This window comes from Erpetoichthys calabaricus, chromosome 4 (genome assembly GCF_900747795.2).
Source record: "Erpetoichthys calabaricus chromosome 4, fErpCal1.3, whole genome shotgun sequence".
In the NCBI taxonomy this organism is placed as follows: Eukaryota; Metazoa; Chordata; class Cladistia; order Polypteriformes; family Polypteridae; genus Erpetoichthys; species Erpetoichthys calabaricus.
The window spans coordinates 86,335,230-86,356,691 of NC_041397.2; the positions used below are offsets into that span (position 1 = coordinate 86,335,230).

The 21,462-nt window shown below is 37.9% G+C and overlaps 1 protein-coding gene across 2 annotated transcripts in view; it reads left to right on the forward strand.

Annotated features, from left to right (window-relative positions):
• tbc1d4 (TBC1 domain family, member 4) overlaps window positions 1-20,509 on the forward strand; it is a 210,143-nt gene extending 189,634 nt beyond the window's left edge. For both annotated transcript variants that reach the window (XM_028799608.2, XM_028799609.2), the window contains one exon: window positions 18,375-20,509. In XM_028799608.2, the coding sequence (XP_028655441.1) occupies window positions 18,375-18,605 (231 nt within the window). In that variant the 3' untranslated portion in view covers window positions 18,606-20,509. The remainder of the gene's footprint in view (window positions 1-18,374) is intronic.
• Window positions 20,510-21,462: the final 953 nt, after the last annotated feature.

The following is a 21,462-nucleotide window of genomic DNA, read 5'->3' on the forward strand; positions in this document are numbered from 1 at the left end:
AACAGTTTAAACCTGTGTATACGTATCATGCCGTTATCTTTCTTCAGTAAAATGTTCTGAAAGAAATGGGGGGGGGGGGGGGGGGGGGGGGGTCAAGAGGTATAAATCTGTTCTGGGTCTCAAAACATTACATTAGATAAATTTATGGCTAATGTTCTCAATAAGCTTACAATGTGACAAAGATGTGTCTTGGAAAAATGAAAAAAGAACTAACAAGCCATATAATTAAACACCAAGTTTCATTATCTGCTAGGCCTGGCTTCTAATTATGAAACTGGTTGAGACAAAAACCTACAGCTACTCGACCCTCTAGGACCATAACTGAATAGCCTTGCCATAGGGAATGTTCTTGAGCCGTCAGCCTACATGCTTCAAATACATTCTCTTCCCTAATCTATTTATATAAATTGTATTTCATAAATAATCAAGGATTAACCAAATTGAACATTCTTTTTCTTTGGCAAAGGTTTGTCATCTCATTTCCACCAGAGGTCTCTGTTAGCTAGTTTTCAAAGATAGTGGTTAACACCAAGTAAAGTGGAGCTCAATGTGTAAAATTGCCAGCACTTTGAATTACATTTGTATAGCAGTGGTGTCCAAACCTTTTTTTGCAAAGGTCCATATGTGATTGAATGTTTGTACAGACCAGATATAGGAAAGGCTAGTAATATACCTACATGCCATACTATGTTAATAAAATATTACAATTTAAGTATTTATGTGTAATAATTGTTTATTATTTACACAGTAATTGAATGCATACATCATATTACCTTATTTAAATGAGGTGAACACAGAAAAACACATCACAAAATACACATCATAAAAGATACTCAACATATAATCTCTCAACATGTGTATATCTTTTCCCATTTCAAAAAAAATCAAACGCAGCTATAAAAACTGGCATATTAAAATATATCATATTAAATGATATAATAGCATCAAAGAAAGAGATGGGACTATGATTCTCCCATGAGAAACCCATTTCAATAAGAATATGGTTTAATTAATATTGTATACAGGTAGTTCTCACTTTCTGAGCTCCCGATTTGCAAGTTTATATCTTTATGAGAATTTTTTTGCGTCAAAAATAAAAATGTTATTTTTCATAATTTAAAAAAAAAACATTTCATGTAATACAATGCGCGGGGCCCAACAACACCCTTCCAGCGAATGGATGCATCTCCTAAAGGTTAAATTACATTGGCAACTCTGAAAGCTCTGCGTGCCATTTCATTAGAAAGTGAACGATAAAAGCTATTTTAACTGCTTTCCTTTGCTGCTTGTTTGCTTTTTCTTTTGAATTTTTGACACCCTATTTTCAACATGCCAAAAAGACGCAAAGATACCCAGACTGCGATTTCAAGCAAGAAACAAAGAAGAGCCATTACCTTGGAGCAAATAGCAAAAATATGAACTTACAAGACAACACCAAGCCGGAAATCCTGTTAAAAACATCTGTGATAAATATTTTTTGAGCTCTTCAACTGTTTGTACAGGTTTGAAAGAGAAATATTTGACTGGAGAATGCACAATCCATGCAATCTAATTCCCCAAATGGAGAAGATTTTAACAGCATGGGATAGATAGATAGATAGATAGATAGATAGATAGACAGACAGACAGACAGACAGACAGACAGACAGACAGACAGACAGACAGACAGACAGACAGACAGACAGACAGATAGATAGATAGATAGATAGATAGATAGATAGATAGATAGATAGATAGATAGATAGATAGATAGATAGATAGATCCCAAGGGGAAATTCACAGTGATCAGACACAAACATTAAACGTGCCTGTTACCTATGCCATGATTTGCACAAAAGCATTGTCCATTTTTGTGATACTCAAGGACAACAAAGAAGACAGCAAAGAAACTTTTGCTGCAAGCAGTGGATGGTTTGAGTGCTATAAAAAGAGAGCTGGGTGGCATAATGTTAAGTCAGGCGAAACAGCCATTGCAGATAATAAAGCAGCAAAATCAAAAATTCCATGCCCTCTCAAATCTTCAGTGTGGATGAGATGAGATTATTTTGGAAAAAATGATAAAAAGGAGCTATGTCGATGTCTAGATTTAAAGCTGCAAAAGATTGCCTAACTTTAATGCTTGGTGGCAATGAAAGTGGAGACTGCAAACTCAAACCACTAAAAAAACTTTCTGAAACGTAATCTTCCATTTATATGGAAATCCAATAAAAAGGCCTGGGTCACTGCCTCACATTTTGAAGATTGTTTTCTTATCAGTTCATCCCCATCATGTTTGTTTATCAAGTTTATCATTTTTGTTTATTTATTTATTTTGTTTATCTTTTTTGTTCATGGATAAGTGCGGCACCACAACATTTTTACTTTGCAGGTTGGTGTTCAGTACATTTAAATACGTTACTGTGTTGACCATGAATCCAATGTCTGCTACCTATTTAGTATCAGACACAAAATTTAGCTGTACCTGTATATTCTACATGAGAAATTGTTGCTTTAGACAGAAAACCTGTTTCAGGTCTGATCCACAACTGAGCCATCTAATATCACATTGATATAATATCACATCTCTGTATTCCACCTTAATTTCAGTAAAAAAAGACTTAAGCTGTCTGTAGTTGAGACCTTTTGAGCGGTAAAAGTTTATAATTTGTGTAACTGTTCAATGACATTCTCCATTTTATTGACTTTTCCACATCAAACCTCTTGATGCATAATGCAGTGCAAGAGCCAATTCACTCTGTCTGCCTGCTATTGCTGGACTCCCATCAGTAGTAACACAGCACAGTTCCCACCATGGTGGTTTCATGTTTTCCAGAACTTTGGATAAACACTTAATGTAAAAAAGTCATATGCTTTTGCCTTTTCTGCAACCTGACCCTTTATGTTTTTAGATAAGTTCTCAGCTCTCCAGAAAATGATATTCCTAGCAAGACTTATTATTTTTTAATCGGGAATAACTGTTTTCATGACTTTTGTTTACTGTAGTATAGTAAACATGACTGAAGATTGCTTGACAAAATGGCATTCCACACTGAAGTGGTAGTTGAACTGCTTGGTAGCTGTCTTTTGTGGCTCTTTCTTGCATTTCATTTGCCTGTCTGAACACATCCTGTTGACTTAATAAACCTGCTTCTACTTATTAACATTCTGTAGCCTCTCCAATCCAGTATAGGCATTTAAGATAGAGTGCCTTGTTTGATAATGTCTTTTCACGTTATACATTTCTTTGACAACAACTGTCTTGTGGCAAACAATGCACAGACATATCCCTCAGAATTCTGTGGAAAAATAGTTACTCCTCTACTGTTTTTTAAAATTGGCCACACAATCAGCAATTTCTAATATTTTTTGCCAGTGCTATGTTAAAATTGAGACGTTCACTAGCTACCTGTTGGTTGTGATCAGGATACCGAATGGAGATAAAACTTACAAAAGGGAAAAAAAGCAGGATGGCCCTTTGTAAAATTACAAGGGTGACACCCAGTGGTAACCGAATAGATCGCTTTTCCAATTATTTTATGCAGTAGTTTTGCCACCCCTGTACAGAATTTGCAGTGATTGAATGATATAATGTGTATGTCTGCCTTCTTATATTGCATAAAACTGTAATAATGTCAGTATAGGTTGGATTGTTTAAGTACTAATATATTATGTGTTCTTGATGTAGGAAAGGGAAGTCATAAGAAAAGCATAAAATCATGGAGTCATTTCTGTTTGTCTCCTGAACTATTTTAAATTAGTTCACACTCTTGGAACCCAGGCTGACTAAGAAAAAGTCAATTAATCTGCTTGAAAAACCAATCTCTTTCCATAATAATGTGCTATAAATTAGAAGCTGTTAGAAATAATGTTCAAAACAAGGGTGGTGACAACAGTACAGATTTATTTAAATTTAATGTTTAGATGCTGAATAAATATATGGAAGTACTAATGAACCATGCACACAGTATAATGAAAAGTATGCTGTTGACTATTAACTTTACATATTTTATACTTTTGACTTCTAATGATACCTGTCCTATCCATGTCATTGGTAAATGTTCTTAATCCGATTTATGATTATGTGGGATTGAGCTTGACTCCATCAGTATTGTGGTCACAGCAGAAACCAACCCTGGATGTGGTTCCAGTCAATTACAAGGCACAGTAATTCATTTAAAACCATAGTTAGATCTACCAGTCAGACTAACAAGATCACTCTTTGAATGTTATTGGAAAACAACAATAAACATTTAGTAATGTTTAAAAATAAGACTTAGACATTATCATTCGTAGATATTTGTACCTTTATTGCAAATAAATGTTTTGCCAACAGAAGATTATGATCATCTATTTAGCTTATCTGCATAGTATTTATCACCTTACAGTAACATTTAAATATATATATTAAATATCTCAAAGATGTCAATTCAACCCAAGTAGTTCAAAATTAAAGATGTTTAGGGTTTGAACTAATTTTGTGTTTTAATAAGCACAGAAAAGCTTCTTTAATAATAATCTATTATAAAAAAAAATCCTGTGAGAGAAAGACTAGGGAGACGAGACGTGATCTTCACGTGAAGATCATGGAAAACACTTAAAAAACCCACGAGACGAAAGAGATTTACCCAGGATCGTCTCGTGAGAACATGAGATTATTGCAAGACACGCCCTGCTTACAACCAATCCATCTTACTAACCAAAGGTTGTAAACCGGATATGGACGCTGGGCGCTGGGCACATTGAGGCGCACGCACATTGCCGCACTGCAGCGCATCACACGGCGTAAACCGGATATGGGCGCAGGGCTGAACTTGCTGTGCTCCACTCTGCCTGCGGTCGGTGTCAGCAAAGGCAACGGAATCACATCTCCACAAAACGAGACCGCTTTACTACAGATGTGCGTATGTAATTAACCCTTTAACCGCCAACTCCCTAAATATTCCCCAAGCCAGGCGAAATCTGAACAATTTTTGTTTTTTTACTTTTTTACATTTTTTTTACATTTTTTACATTTATTCAAGCAGTATTGACCACTAAATGTTGTGCAAGTTGCCAGTGTATACACGAAATCTATAAATGTAACCTGAATTCTCAGCTAAGCAAAACATCTTGATACCAAAACCGTGCCCTTTTCAATGGTAGATACTGTCGAAACTGTAAGCGGCCCTTCCACGACAATAAACTTTCATCAACTGCAACTGACGGTCCTGGCATGTAGGGCAACTGAAATGCTTCAAATAAATGATCAATCAAAGGACGTAGCTTGAACAAGTGGTCGCGGTTTGGATCTTTCTTATCTGGCTCGTTTCTGTTGTCATTCAAATGAAAGAATTTCAGCAGCAAAGAGAATCGGTTACGTGTCATGACAGCTGCAAATATAGGTGTTGCATACATAGGATCTGTAGACCAGTACATCTCAATATCTGGTTTTCTGATTATTCCCATCAACATCAAAATCCCAATGAATTTTTTCATTTCGTTTTCATCAGTGTCAAACAAGCACGAACACGGGAATGTGGAGGTAAATTGGGATTTTTCTCAATAAACTGTGCTGCATACAGATTTGTCTGATGAACAAAATGTCTAATCAAATCAGGTGACTCAAACAGCTCATAAAACTGCTCAGCAGTGTAATTGTTTACATCAACAATAAAGCCACACGTTCCCTCAAACGAATGCAGAAAAGGTAGTTCACCACGGGCAGCAGCCCAGCTGAGATGCTGGGATACACCCACTCAGCGCCGTCATCCGATGCGTCTTCATTCACAATATCATGCAGCGCACGTTGCTGCTCATCACTGTCACTAAAATCTTCTTCAGAACTGCTACAATCATGATCAGAACTGTCCAAAATCGCCTGCAAAGCCTCACTTGAAGTCAGTTTACGTTTCGCCATATTCACAGCTGTTACATGCGAATCACGTCACATGACCGGCCAAAACAACCACAGACTTGTCGAAATACAACGTAGTAATAATACCCACGCCAAACCGTCAGTTATACTACTTGCCAGGCATTCATATAACCACAGGCAAATGTGCCGGATAATTCCGGCAGTATGGCGTTAGCATTAAAACAGCGGTGCCGGATATATCCGGCAGAGGGCGGTGAAGGGGTTAAATGACATGTCCCCAGACGCACCCACCCTCCATGATAGAGAAAACAAAAACGAGAGGATTCAGCATGCAGGGCTGAACTTGCTGTGCTCCACTCTGCCAGCGGTCGGTGTCAGCAAAGGCAACGGAATCACGTCTCCACAAAACGGGACCGCTTTACTACAGATGTGCGTGTGTAATTAAATGACATGTCCCCAGACGCACCCACCCTCCATGATAGAGAAAACAAAAACGAGAGGATTCAGCGCCTATGTGAATCACATTACAGTATTACAGTACGGAAGCACCAGACGTCCAAACTACACGGCGTAAACCGGATATGGACGCAGGATGCAGGGCTGAACTTGCTGTGCTCCACTCTGCCAGCGGTCAGTGTCAGCGAAGGCAACGGAATCACGTCTCCACAAAACGAAACCGCTTTACTACAGATAGGTGTATGTAATTAAATGACATGTCCCCAGACGCACCCACCCTCCATGATATGTTATCCGTCCAGATATCGGACGGAACAGAAACTGATTGCCATTCTTGGATATCCGATTCGCTGGCGAATCGCGGGCTTACTAGTATCAAATAAGACCACAGGCAGCAAAACACTCAGTCATGTAAAGGCTTGAGCACACACAGATCCAGGGCTCTCAGCGCATATAAAGTGTATAAGGACAATACGTTATAAATGAAACATTGACGACTAAGCAAAGAAGAAAGAGCAGCGCGGAGAAAAGAGACTCAAAAGCGTTGGAGAGAAAAAAATGCAAAAAAGAATAATCGAAATGCAAATTCAGAAAATAAGGAAAGTAATTATCAGCCCGGAACAAGTGGAATTGAATAAAAGCACGTCAAATCGGGCACAGAATTAAAAGACAAAGAGTAAAATACAAAGTAGAACTTCATAAAGACTTCAAAAACGTTGGCGCTATGCACATGCAGAGCAAGTTAGAGATTATGAAAGCAGTGGAATTCGAAAGGCTAAAAGAAAAACGGCACAATACACATGTAGAGAAAGTTAAAGAATATGAAAGCAGGAAAATTAGAAAGTATAAAAAAAAAGAAAGTAAAGATCGCAGTAGCGCAAACAAATGGAAATTATTATTCAAAAAAAGGGAAAATAATCACCACGGACCAGGTGTCATGGAAAAAAAAAGCAGGACAAAGCGAGGTCAGAAATAAGACAAAAAGTAGAAAAGTAAAATGTCATAAAGAGGTTAAAAAACAAATGGGCCAAACACATGCAGAGCAGGTTATAGGTAATGAAAACAGTGGAATTCAAAAGACTCATAAAAAATGTAGGTGCGAAACACATGCAGGGCATGACACAGAATATGAAAGCAGAAAAAAACGACAGTGTCAAAGCAAAGAAAGTAAACATCGCATTAGCGCAAACAAAGAGAAATTATTACTCAGAGAAATAACGAAAAGGCGAATAGAGATCGAATATGTGGACATTGGTGATATGTCAGAAGTATGTAAATATTGTAAGGCTTTGAAGTTTAAGTCAGAGAATTTCAAAAATGGGGTTTACCTCACATGCATTTATTGGTTACTTTGCAAAAAAAAATATTAACTGCTGATGATGTAGATCGTTTTGTCTGTGCTGAAATTCCACACAGAGAAACCTATCCAGAATTATGGTACAAAGTCATTAAACACATGTCTCACTGACCTCATTTAAAAGATTTAGCATGTTGGGACTCGAAAGATACAAAATATTGTTTTTACCGAAGTTCTGAAATAAAAGTGAAACTAATGAAATAGCAACAATTCAAAGAAGAAAAAATCTTAAAAGTGTGTATCCGGAAAACCAAACACGGGGATTGGCGAGCGAAATGAGCAGGGGGCGAAGCCCCCTAGTAATAATAATAATAGTAATAAAAGCTTGTATATTCTTGAAAGCCATAGTGTCATCAGCAATCTAGTTTCTCTGCCCACATTCCATTAATTTTAACTAAGATATTATCTTAACACTAGAATTACCAGAGCCTACGAAAAACTCGTAGATCCGGCCCACCTTAAATCGCTTCTTAAATCCGTTCACACCTCTCCGCCAGCGTCTTTTGTCCTCTAAATGTGCTGATAAAGACAAGCTGCAAGCAGCCGGCTATTCCATCCCCCCACCGACTTAGAACGTGCACGAACTTCTCCCAGCTCATGCCTTGATTGATTATCTGGGAGTGAAGTGGAGTTTTAGAGTGGAAATAATACATCGTTATTTGGAACACGTGCATTTCATGTGTGTTCCGTTTCTACAGTAATCTGTGTAAACACATTGTTAAAACAGAAACTTTTTCATATTTTAGTAATAAATGTTACAAAATGTAGGCATAAACTATAGAATGTGTAAAGCCTGAGTTCCAAAGATCAAATAAACACTTTCACAAAAGGTTCAAGGGTGATACAACAGTTTCCGTGGCGTAGTGCACTAAGATTTGCCTCTCAGAACGCAGCACCTTTGCCGTGACTCACAGACCTGAGTTCGAGTCCCCGCTGGGGATAAAGTACTACTTTTTTTTTCTTTTTAACCTCAAACGGACATAAAATTTATAAATTGGTATGCACTGTTAGTTAAAGAGATCGTTGTATTTTCATGTGGGATGCTCCTTTTAAAATATTTTTTTAACAATTGAGACTGCAATTAACATGAATAACTGTCCTTATAACTGTTATGTTTAAGATCCATAACACACAGACAGACGGAGCACTGCATAATAGAGAGACAGACAGGCAGAGAACTAGATATATAAATAAACAGGGAAGGCACATGTACTGAAAGAAAAAAAAGATCAACATGTGCGTTGTTCCTGCTGCACTGAATAAGCTCTTGCGCTCTAACATCACCCCTCCCCCCGATCTGACTCTCTAAGTAACAGTGCAGACGCAAACCAAGTGCATGTGCAGCTTACTACTGAAAACGGCAAATATAGGAGTGAGTGGAGATCGAACCCGGGACTCTTGATTACACTTGGTTTGCGTCTGTACTTGTGCTGTTCATAGATGATTGCAAACAATACCTTATCAGACAAGAAGTTAAAAATATAAACTTAGTTGTTATGTATCATCCTTGTGGAGATCTTTGCAGCACCATTAGTTGATGTGCCATGACACAATACTGTATACAGTATAGTTGACTAGTGTAGTTGTCAGGGAGCAAATGCTCCATCTGTATTCTTCTCCACAAACTTAGAAATGAGAGAAGTTACATGAATGAAAGGACACCATTTAGCTCTTGTGAAGTTCTTTCGATTAACTAAGAGCCAGGTTTTCCCGGTAGATACTTTCAGAAAGTGTCATGGTTTCGGCTTCAGCTATATGAATAAGTAGTTTGTACCAGATTCCCTCAAGCCTTTGAGGGAAGAGGTGCTTCCTACAGTCTATCTGGAATGCACTCTTAGATAATTTTCGCCACTGTCATCAAACGTGATACAGCATTTAATAGTAAGAATTACTCTGGATTATATTTATTTGTTAAGATTTGAATTTGTTTCCTATATATCTGTCCCTGTTTAAGTTTCAAGAGCTTTAATTGTCTCAACTTTACACAGTAGAAGGTATTGTTTAGTGGCAGACTTGATTTCTCATCTCTGCATCTTTACAAGAACAGTCACACTGGAACATTATAGAGTTTAAGCATTACATTTCTTGATTCATTGTTAATAGTATTTTTTACAATTTAGTCTAACATTTTATTTGCCTTTTTAATTGCTTTTGCATTTTGCTTGGACTTAAACTTTTAAATCCTTGCCAGGGGCTGCTTCCTATAGGGCAACATTTCTTATCTTGTACGAGGGTTGTCTGGGTTCCGCGCGGAATCACTCGAAATAAGTAGCCAAGGATTTTTTTTTTTTTTTTTCTCATGTACTTCGATCCTTTTTAAACTTTTTCCAAGTATTCACTGCCAACATCAATGCACTTTTGGGCTCTTCTGACCCACGCCGCAAAACACTCGCGAAAGGCTGTCTTTGGGAGGTTGTCCAGCTGTTCTTTGACAGCTGCAATCAGTTCCTCTTGAGTTTCGAAGTTGTGGCCATGCAGGGGTTCTGTCACCTTCGGGAAGAGCCAAAAGTCACATGGTGCAAGATCTGGCGAGTAGGGTGGCGGGTTCAAAACGTTGACACCACTGTCTTCAATGAAATGCTTCGTCGCATTAGCCGTGTGGGCTGGCGCATTGTCATGATGCAAAAAGTGCCTTTGCAAGTTCTTGGACCGGCCTCTAGCCATCGCAGAAAAAACGTCAGGCAGGCACTGAGTGGTGTGCCACTCAGAGGTCACAGTTTTCCTCTCCATCAGCGGAATTGATGCGACAATGCCATTGATGTTGAAAAAGATGGCAAACATGGTGCGTTCCACCGAGCGGATTAAACCATCAGAAAAGTCGTAAAAAAACATCACTCAAAAGTCACGCACGCACGGATTCGGGAGCTTCGCCGCTAGCGCTGGCTGTGCACTCTCAGTTCGTTTGCTTCTTGTGTTCATTCTGAAGGAAGAGAGGGAGCAAAACATCTGAACAAAAACATGCAACCACTTGAATAATCCCTCTACACAGCAGAACAGGTTTCGACAGGCTGACACTCAACAAACGATAAAATTCTGCGCGGAACCCAGACAACCCTCGTATTTACTGTATTTATAAATAAATTTACAAATAATACACATATGTAGCATTTTGCCTTTGTTTACATTTGCTTAAATGTATTTTCCAGGAATTATTCCAGTATAGGGTTCTGTCATGTTGCTCCTGAAGTTTTGTGAGTTTACAAACTACATAAATATCTATGCTGTTAGTATAAATTTAAAATAATAACAGTCCAAGAAAGAAAGTGGAGTTTTTGCATCTTATTTGTACAATTTGTCTTTGGTGTTTTATTCAGCTTGAAATCTAGTTTATTAACTCTTTTAGGGCTAATTTTTTTTTTGTTTCTTTTCTCCCAGGGCTGAATATTTTTCCAAAAACTAACATTTTTTAAAAAAGAACACAAAGCAATTATTTAACATATCAAATCAACAAAAAATATTTACTTTTGACAAAGGTTACTGTCTTGCATGTTGTATGAGCCTGCATACTCTATGATTTCACATACGTATCACATACATTTTACACAGCAAAGTCTGATCTCACTCAAAGCAGCCAATTTCAGTCATTGCCACATTGCACTCCTTACAATATGTGTTGCTTTGGTGCCTATTTTTCAATTGTCTGTTGCTGCACTTTCTAACATATATTGTTAGTGTGTACTGTAGAGAGACAAGTCACCCATTTGCCATCGTGCCATGCCATTGCCACCAAGTTTTCTGCCTGCATGAAAACCGTATTGTCACTTCTTTTCATCTTCTGAAACTTTATGAACTTTATGTATGCCATTATAGCCTGGCTCACCCCATGGGATTTGCTTCTGTTTATTACAGAAGTGAATAAAACTTTGCAGCAGCACGTACCTAAGCCACCAGGGGACAAAACACGTTTGGACCAATGCTCCCTGAAGTTATATCACCAGTTCTGTCCCATCTCTATTTGTAACGCAACAGTGCGCTTCATCTCGTCTTTCATTGTGGGTTTCCACTTTGAAAAACGAGAATGCGATGCAAACGCAGCCCGCGATTCAAAAAAAATCTCTGCCTACCTGTTTGTCTCGTCTGACAGTAACTGAAAAGCAGCATCAGGAGAGAGCAGCCTGAAGTACAGCAGCTGGTGATCTGTCGTGTCCAACAGCAAGCCATGCCGTCTTGTAAACTCCAGTAGCCAGATCGGCTCTCAACGGATCAATGTCTGTGTATTTATCCCATGCGAACCTTGCTGTTGATGCATCGGCTGCGCGAAGGCACTCAACTGGCAGCAGATCCGCTCGCGCAGCATCGGCTGGTGTCTGATCAGCTGATGCCTGCTTCTAACCCTCTTGCTCGATCTCCTGATCACTGCCAATAAAGTCCGATTCTGAAAAATCAAGAGTCCGACTCCGCGATAATGCGCAAAACATTGTCTGCCGAGTGTTTTCTTTTCTGCACTTGCTTCGCTGCCTTTTCACATGTCGGTGCCATCTTGCCTTTGTTTACATTTCGCAACTCACGCACACGCAATGTTTATTTGCCGAGTCAACGAGTCTAGCATTCCTCCAAGCACAGAGGGAATGCCTGTGACGTGACAGTGAGATTTGTCGCCATTAACAGCTGATTGTCACCCCCTATCCCTGGATGTCGACTTTTGTCGACATTCGCCTTCAACCCCTCCTGTCGACAAAAGTCGACATCCGCCCTAAAAAAGTTAAGTTACCTGTGATGTCAAAGGTCTTTAGCTTCAGAGTCTATTTTTGTTGCAGAACCCTATCAAAATCTTTTTTTCAGAATCCAAGTAAATTGTGTCATATATTCTGTCTGTTGATTTCTGTTCAAAAAACATGCAGACTTTTATTTAGATTATTGTCTCAAACATAGCCTTTTAATTTTATTTCTAAATACAGTTTCCATAATCTTAACACTAGAATTACCAGAGTCTACCGTCACTTGATTTACAGAGAATAAAAGTAAAAAAAAAGGTGAAAAAAAAAGTCCTATAAATGCACACCGTGTGTTACAGACACAAACCAAATGTATGTGTGTACTGTATAATATTAACAAAAAGAGGAGCTCACTACTGAAAATAGCAAATATAGGAGTGAGTGGGGATCGAACCGGGGACTCTTGATTACAAGTCAACAAATCTTACCGCTACGCCACGGAAAGTGTTGTATCTTCCTTGAACCTTTTGTGAAAGTGTTTACTTGATCTTTGGACTTCAGGCTTCATACATTATATAGTTTATGCCTACATTTTGTCATTTACTACTAAAATATGAAAAACGTTTCTGTTCTAAAAATGTGTTTACACAGATTACTGTAGAAACGGAACACACATGAACTGCGTGTGTTCCAAATAGTGATCTATTATTTCCACTCAAAAACTCCAGCACTTCTCCCAGATAATCAAACAAGGCATGAGCTGGGAAAACTTAGTGAACAGTCTGCGGCGGTGGGGGATGGAATAGCCGGCTTCTTGCTGCTCGTATTAATCAGCACATTTAAAAGACAAAAGAGAGGTGAGAACGGTTTTAAGGTGGGCCGGATCTACGAGTTTTTTCGTAGACTCTGGTAATTCTAGTGTTAAAGGGCATTAAAGTAAAGCATATTAGTCTATAATTTCTGGGATCCATTTTGTCTCTTTTCTTATGGATTGGAGTCAGGTGTTTCTGGGCTGAGTGCTGGAATAGGCTTCCTAAAGGAGTGCTGGAATAGGCATCCTAAAGGCTTATAAATAACATCTTTCATTTCTTTCAGTAATTCTGTTAAGCTAAAGTCAGTCCTAGGGATTTGTGTGTTTTAAAGCACCTAGTGCCTCTATTTCATTCCTTTTTCTTTTAAATGTTTTATCACTAGTTGCAGTTACCCATATACTGTATCTGTAGGTCATATATATCTCTTTTTTGTTCTTTTTCAGTTTTATCGTTTTATGCTACATTTTAATTATGTCCTTATTCATCCATTAGGTCATTTCCTTTGTATTTTAATTTTTTTTTCTGAAATTTATCTATTTTGTACAGAAGCGTATTAGGGCCACAGTGAAAAAAAAAATACTCACACAGTGGGAAAAAAAAAAAAAAAACTAAATGTCGAGATTAAAGCCAACATGTTAAATACTTGATATCATTTTCATGATGAAATGTATTAAAGCATGTGGGGGCACGGTGGCGTGGTGATTGCACTGTTGCCTCGCAGCAAGGGGGTCCTGGGTGTTCCCTGTCTTGAGTTTGCATCTTTTTCTGGTGGGTTTACTTGCCGTGCTTCAGTTTCCTTTCAATGTCATGTAGGATGTGGGGTTTTGTTATGTATTATTTACCCTGCGATGTGCTATTAGTGTTATTATTCCAAATGAGTCTGCTAATTCATTTAGATTCATTTTTCTTCAACAAAATCCACAGTGGTACTATCCAATCACACAACTTTTACTGATAAGCCAGAAAGCAACATTCAAAATTCACATTACAAACTGGTTATTAAAATGAGTTTGCAAGCAAATTTGCTGCTGTGAAAATGTCCGAAGAGAAAAATGTACAGAGAGAATTGTCATATAAATGGCAAATGGACCAAAACTTATGTCTTTATGAAGGCATAAATCCGAAATGCTCAGCTGGTCTGTCGGATCTGCAATGCAGTGTTCCAATTGAAATGGAACTGTTGCTACTACCTAAGTGAAAATTTACTTTTACTTTCAGTCCCAATAAACACTACAGTAACAATGTATACTCTTTACTAACATTTGATATTATAAAATAAGTTAATGTTTGTTTAAAAAAATATTATTCTGGTAATTCTCTGTTCAGGCAAAATGAAATATGATTGTATCTTTGATATTCTCCAACATTCACCTTCTTTAACAGATTCCATGTATTGAAAGAAAACCCCTTTTGTTCAAAACCGAGGGGCAGCACCCCTCTTGACTACCAAACCCCCTGCCCGGCAGCTAACACTGGACAATAGATTTTTTTCAAAAGTTTTACTTCCTGAAAAGTTTTGGTGATTACAATAGACACCTTCAAGCTGAACACAAATATAATTTCTGATTAGCTGTATCAAGTAGGAATTTGGATAAACATGAAATTAACATTAATTGAATTATGCATCTTTAATTGCTTAATAATGCTGGCACATTGCATTAGTAAAATCTTTTTACTGCTTATTTTCATTTGTACTCAGTATCTAATGCTTCTTGTTTCAGTGTCCAACAATAGTTGTCCAACACTGATGAAATTCCACCTGCCCTGATACTGCTTTTCCGTCATTGCAATGTTTTGGTGAAACCTTTCATTGTGTTTGTCACTGACTGCACCAAGCTTAGCAGAGAAGTTTTGGATGCAGAAAGCAAATTAGTAACTTATTACTCTTTATGGCTTTATATGCTTGAAACATGTTTTCAAGCAGTTGGACATACTGTGGTGCTCTATAGTTGGCAAGAGTTATTATTAGGAAAATTCTCATCAACATCCTTGAATACCTTCTATATGATTTCCTCCAGCCCAAATAGCCAGTCTGATTTATGGTCCCACAAAAATGCCTTTCTTAATCTTGGCAAAATTTATTAATGGAAACTCTCTCTCACCTTCATCTTCCTTGTTCATTGCTTTCACAGAATTTTTCATCTGTCCAAATGGCTTACTGGACACACTTTTCTGCCCTGGAACCAAATGCTTACAGAGCTGCCAGTTCTTTTTAAAGTAATGAGAGTCTTTATAATAGATGTCCGATTTGCAAATGAAGCAACAGTGTCTAACAGTACCTAAATATACCCGATACATTTACAGTGCATCCAGAAAGTATTCACAGCGGATCACTTTTTCCACATTTTGTTATGTTACAGCCTTATTCCAAAATGGATTAAATTCATTTTTTTCCTCAGAATTCTGCACACAACACCCCAAAATGACAATGTGAAAAAGTTTACTTGAGGTTTTTGCAAATTTATTAAAAATAAAAAAACTGAGAAATCACGTGTACATAAGTATTCACAGCCTTTGCTCAATACTTTGTCGATGCACCTTTGGCAGCAATTACAGCCTCAAGTCTTTTTGAATATGATGCCACAAGCTTGACACACCTATCCTTGGCCAGTTTCGCCCATTCCTCTTTGCAGCACCTCTCAAGCTCCATCAGGTTGGATGGGAAGCGTCGGTGCACAGCCATTTTAAGATCTCTCCAGAGATGTTCAATCGGATTCAAGTCTGGGCTCTGGCTGGGCCACTCAAGGACATTCACAGAGATGTCCTGAAGCCACTCCTTTGATACCTTGGCTGTGTGTTTAGGGTCGTTGTACTGCTGAAAGATGAACCGTCGCCCCAGTCTGAGGTCAAGAGCACTCTGGAGCAGGTTTTCATCCGGGATGTCTTTGTACATTGCTGCAGTCATCTTTCCCTTTATCCTGACTAGTCTCCCAGTTCCTGCCGCCGAAAAACATCCCGGCTGCCACCACCATGCTTCACTGTAGGGATGGTGCCAGGTTTCCTCCAAACATGACGCCTGGCATTCACACCAAAGAGCTCAATCTTTGTCTCATCAGACCAGAGAATTTTCTTTCTCATGGTCTGAGAGTCCTTCAGGTGCCTTTTGGCAAACTCCAGGCAGGCTGCCATGTGCCTTTTACTAAGGAGTGGCTTCCATCTGGCCACTCTATCATACAGGCTGGATTGGTGGATTGCTGCAGAGATGGTTGTCCTTCTGGAAGGTTCTCCTCTCTCCACAGAGGACCTCTGGAGCTCTGACAGAGTGACCATCGGGTTCTTGGTCACCTCCCTGACTAAGGCTCTTCTCCCCCGATTGCTCAGTTTAGATGGCTGGCCAGCTTTAGGAAGAGTCCCGGTGGTTTCGAACTTCTTCCACTTATGGATGATGGAGGCCACTGTGCTCATTAGGACCTTCAAAGCAGCAGAAATTTTTCTGTTACCTTCCCCAGATTTGTGCCTCGAGACAATCCTGTCTCGGAGGTCTACAGACAATTCCTTTGTCTTCATGCTTGGTTTGTGCTCTGACATGAACTGTCAGTTGAGGAACCTTATATAGATAGGTGTGTGCCTTTCCAAATCATGTCCAACCAACTGAATTTACCACAGGTGGACTCCAATTAAGCTGCAGAAACATCTCAAGGATGATCAGGGAAAACAGGATGCACCTGAGCTCAATTTCGAGCGTCATGGCAAAGGCTGTGAATACTTACGTACATGTGCTTTCTCAATTTTTTTATTTTTAATAAATTTGCAAAAATCTCAAGTACACTTTTTTCACATTGTCATTATGGGGTGTTGTGTGTAGAATTCTGAGGAAAAAAATGAATTTAATCCATTTTGGAATAAGGCTGTAACATAACAAAATGTGGAAAAAGTGATGCGCTGTGAATACTTTCTGGATGCACTGTAGATCACTACAGATGTTCCATTTATATTTTCTGTACTGCATATGTTTCAACAACAGTTCCATGTTTTCATCAGTTTTGTTCATGTGTACTGCATAGCCAGTGGGTATTGAAGGGTGAACTTTTCCATTGTGCAACAAGACACAGGCTTAACAGTGATGAAACAATAAAAACATTACATTATTGTTGGTCATGCTCAAAATCCAAAGCCGTGCTTGGATTAAACAAAACATCATACTTAATGGGCACCATACTAATAGACCTAAAATATGAAAGGAAATCTCAAAAATAAAATGATAGGAAAATTAAAAGGTGATTTTTATGATCTGAAGACCAGGATTCACAAGATCCACAAAGAAACACCACAGAATCCACAAAATACACCTAAAAGTGTGCACAAAACAAAATTTTCATTGTCCAAAATGATTATCCCAGTTATAGGGGTTTTCAGGCCAGCCCTTTTTCAGCCTTTCCTACCCCACCTAATATTAAAGTTATTTAATATTATTTACATAAATGAAAAGTCCTTGAAGAGCCAATACTGTATATGGTCATAAGCCTTCTTCTTGTATATAGAACACTTCTTGCCAGCATGGGTGCACTCCTTTGACCCTTAAGTAATCCGATTAAAAAATAAAAAATGCTGGTCCGCTGTTTGCTGACCAGGTAATATGCTTTACTACAGAGTCATTAGAACACACCTTTTGGTCTCCTGGTTTGAAAATATAGATCAACACTGTAGTCTACCAATTTAGTGATACTATTCACCTGTACCATGAAGAGAACTATTAATGTAAAATATCCAGGAATTTTACAATTTCTGGCTATTTTTCTACCATCCCATTAGTCTTGCAACAATTGAGTCTCTTTGTAATTGCATTTTACAGAATATAGATATTTACCTTGTGGTTCATTCAGTGTTGCCGGGTTTGAGGTTTCACCGCACAGTTGGGTTATTTCTGATTGGTGTCACCAGGAAAAATGTGCTGTGGAGAGCTGCGGTATTTTGACTTTCTTTTTGCAATTGTATTGCTCTCAGATCTTCGAGGGGGGATTCTCCCCATTCTTCAATGGTATATACTGATTTTATTAGTCTCAAATCTCAGAAGTGAACCTCAGCCACCATTTTCCGGCGTATCACTTTGTATACGTCACTATTGGGCTAGTTTCTGGCCATGCTATATGGTTTTTGAGCTCTTTTTGAGATGGAATTTTTTTCAGGACTTGGCAATGGATTCATTACCCTTCATATATCATACTATTTATATTGACCACTGCAACATTTCCAGTGCAGCACACTAATGTTTTTGTTTTTTTGTTCATCAATTTGTTTGCTTTTTTTTTTTTTTTAAACAGGCTGCTCGTGCTAAAATTCAAAGTCTTGAAGCTAGCCTGGATGGCATTCTTTCCCGGGAGAGTAAAATGAAGCAATTAATACGCTCACTGGAACAGGAAAAGGCAACATATCAGAAAACAATTGAACGGATGCGAAGCTATTTACCTGCAGAAGCTCTGTCTGACATTGAATTGACAGAATTTACTTTCAGTTCAAACAGTAAAGGAAAATTAGGAAATAAAAAGCCATGAAGATGTCTTTTTGCCTAGTATGTGACCTGCTTATCACTTGTGTTTAAAAATTTCCATTATGTGATTTCCACAGGTTTATCAACTAGGAACACTGTTACCCAGATACGGTACAGAATCTCCCACCACAGCTGTGCAACCTGGGAATGGTTATTAAAGTGTTAGACTAAATTATGTTCTTCCTTTGTGTATTTGTTTTTTTGGGGGAAAAACAGTAATCTGCACGTACAGTCTACACTTGTTTGTCAAGATAAAATTTGCAGAAAAAAATTAAGTTTCTATATAATGTTGAAGTTGTGGTGTTATGTGGGTTTTTTTAATGATGTTTGATTCATTAAAAATTATGGAAACAGTGCTAAATTGATGCAGACCAAAGTGTATGTCTGTAGGTATAGCCATGGTCATAAATCTTTAACATACATTTCTTTAAAATATATTTCCTTTTGTACCAAAAATGAGCTTGGTTGTACCTAAAAACAAAATAAACTGTGTTGAACACCTGCCTGGTCGGCCACTAGGGTGTACTGCTAGCTTTGAAAATGAAGGCATCTCAATAGACTGCACACAAAGGCTCTTGCCAGAAGTAGTGAGCAGCACTGTGGTTTTATTAGCTGTGCTTAAGCCAAAAGTGTGCATTTGTTACATTTGCCCAAACTTTCTGTCTTGCAGTTACATTTCCTGCACAACCACAATGTCTAGCCCACAAAAGCAAACTGTCAAAATTCAAAGTTACCCATCACTGGTACAAGCTGTTCACACAACTTCAAAGATAAAGATTAAACTGAAAGGTAGAATACAGTGCATGGTGCTCAATTTAGGGTATGACTTTGCACTTCTATAAACAATACTATTTCCTATTTAAAAAGAAAAAGGTTGTGTAGTATTGTTTATGTTTTTGACATAATTCTTTCTTGGTTTTTATTTCCAACTTTTAATGTGACATATTCAAAAAAATTGTTTTTTTCAGTGAATGCTTTATTCCAATAACCTTGTACAATATGAAATTCTTTGAAACACTGCATTAAATTATTACAGCAAAATACAGCAAATTCTGTTGTTATGTAGGTCATTCATTAAGCAGATCACTGTTACAAAGTGCCAAATCTTGACTCATCTTGCAAGATAGTACCACATTTTCACGTTTCAGAAAGTGTTTTTCTCTATGCAAAGTAATCCTTCAAAACTTGAAGAAAACTACATAAAGATAGAGTATACTTATTTACTGGACTCATTGTACTGATACTAGTTTCCATTTTGAGGTTTTACTTTTCACTTTTAGAATTTTTTTTAATGTGATTTAATTTCCACTGAAATCTTAACATCTGTTATACAGTAAGTCAGGTGTAGATTGCATAACACGGTATTTTTTTGTTTCATTCAAAATCAAGCAAAAGCAAATAATACAAATAACAAACACTGTTATGCAGTATGCACAAATGATTGGTCTTTTCGATGAGTCCACTATGCAGTAGTAGGTGTCTCTAGTCGATAAAGACTACAGATGTGCTACTCAGTACTTAGCTTTCATTTCTGCTTGGAATGCTTTTCATGTGAGCATTGCCTTTGCTGCCTGGTGAATGTTATTTAACATTCTGATGGAATGGTCACTGTGTGCCTTGTTGTGATGGCTGGATTACTGGTTTATTGTATGAGTGCATATTGCAGTCTGTACACAGAGGTAGTTTTCATTATCTGATTTGGGTAGTGATGAACAGATTTTATTTTAAATAAAGTCTAATTTTGCATTATTCTACATAATGCCAATGAGATACAGTTTTGGCTCTTTGTCAGTAGACTGGGACTTGCCTTCCACAACAAGCAAAGAAAAATGATTGTGAACTGTTTTACCAAATATGTACTAATGTAAAAACTCAATGCATAAAAATTAAACACTACTATTCTGTTTATGTCATTTGTTTTAGTGTTGTTGCTTTGATGTTTCCTTTGTCCTCACACTGTTTTGTATATGTGTTTTCAAGTTACCTAGTTAAGGTTAAATGCAATCTATTTATAAGGATAAATCTGGAAAAAATTTTCACCTTTTGCAGTGCTGCATATTTTTCTAATGGTTGACAAGCTATTGGCATGACAAAACATTTGCATAATATTTTGCAAATAAGAAAAACTTAAATATGTAACTGGTCCGAATTTTAACGTTACTCCATCTGTTGACCTTTTGAATCAACTATAGATATAATATATTCATGATGTAATATTTTGGAATTAGAAAAATTAGATATTTTAATATTATTAGCATCCTCTTTGCTTTTGTTCACAGGTATACCAGGAATCCCTGGAAAGCTTTAATGCATATTATGCTATTGCAATTCAAGATTCTACTCTTTGGGAAATATGCTTCCGTTAGCAAGCATAAGTTTTTATTTAAACTTTATTAGTGTATAATTATGCTTTTAAATTGCTAGCACAGTTGTATTAGAATGGATTATAAAGAGTATATAAACACTTAAATGAAAACTATGGTTTCTCCTGTTTTAGAAGAGTCCACGCTGCATTTGCCTGCTCTTCTTGCATAGGCCATACTCCCTTGTTAGGTTTGTTATAACTTGTCAGTTATTTAGAGCCAGTGGGAATCTATAAAAATTAGGACACTGAATTTGTTGCAGTGGTAGAGCTGCTGCCTCGCAGTATGGAGACCTGGGTTCGCTTCCCGGGTCCTCCCTGCATGGAGTTTGCACGTTCTCCCCATGTCTGCCTGGGTTTCCTCCAGGTGTTCAGGTTTCCTCCCACAGTCCAAAGACATGCAGGTTAGGTGCATTGGTGATCCTAAATTGTCCCTAGTGTGTGCATGGTGTGTGTGTGTGCACTGCGGTGGGCTGGCGCCCTGCCCAGGCTTTGTTCC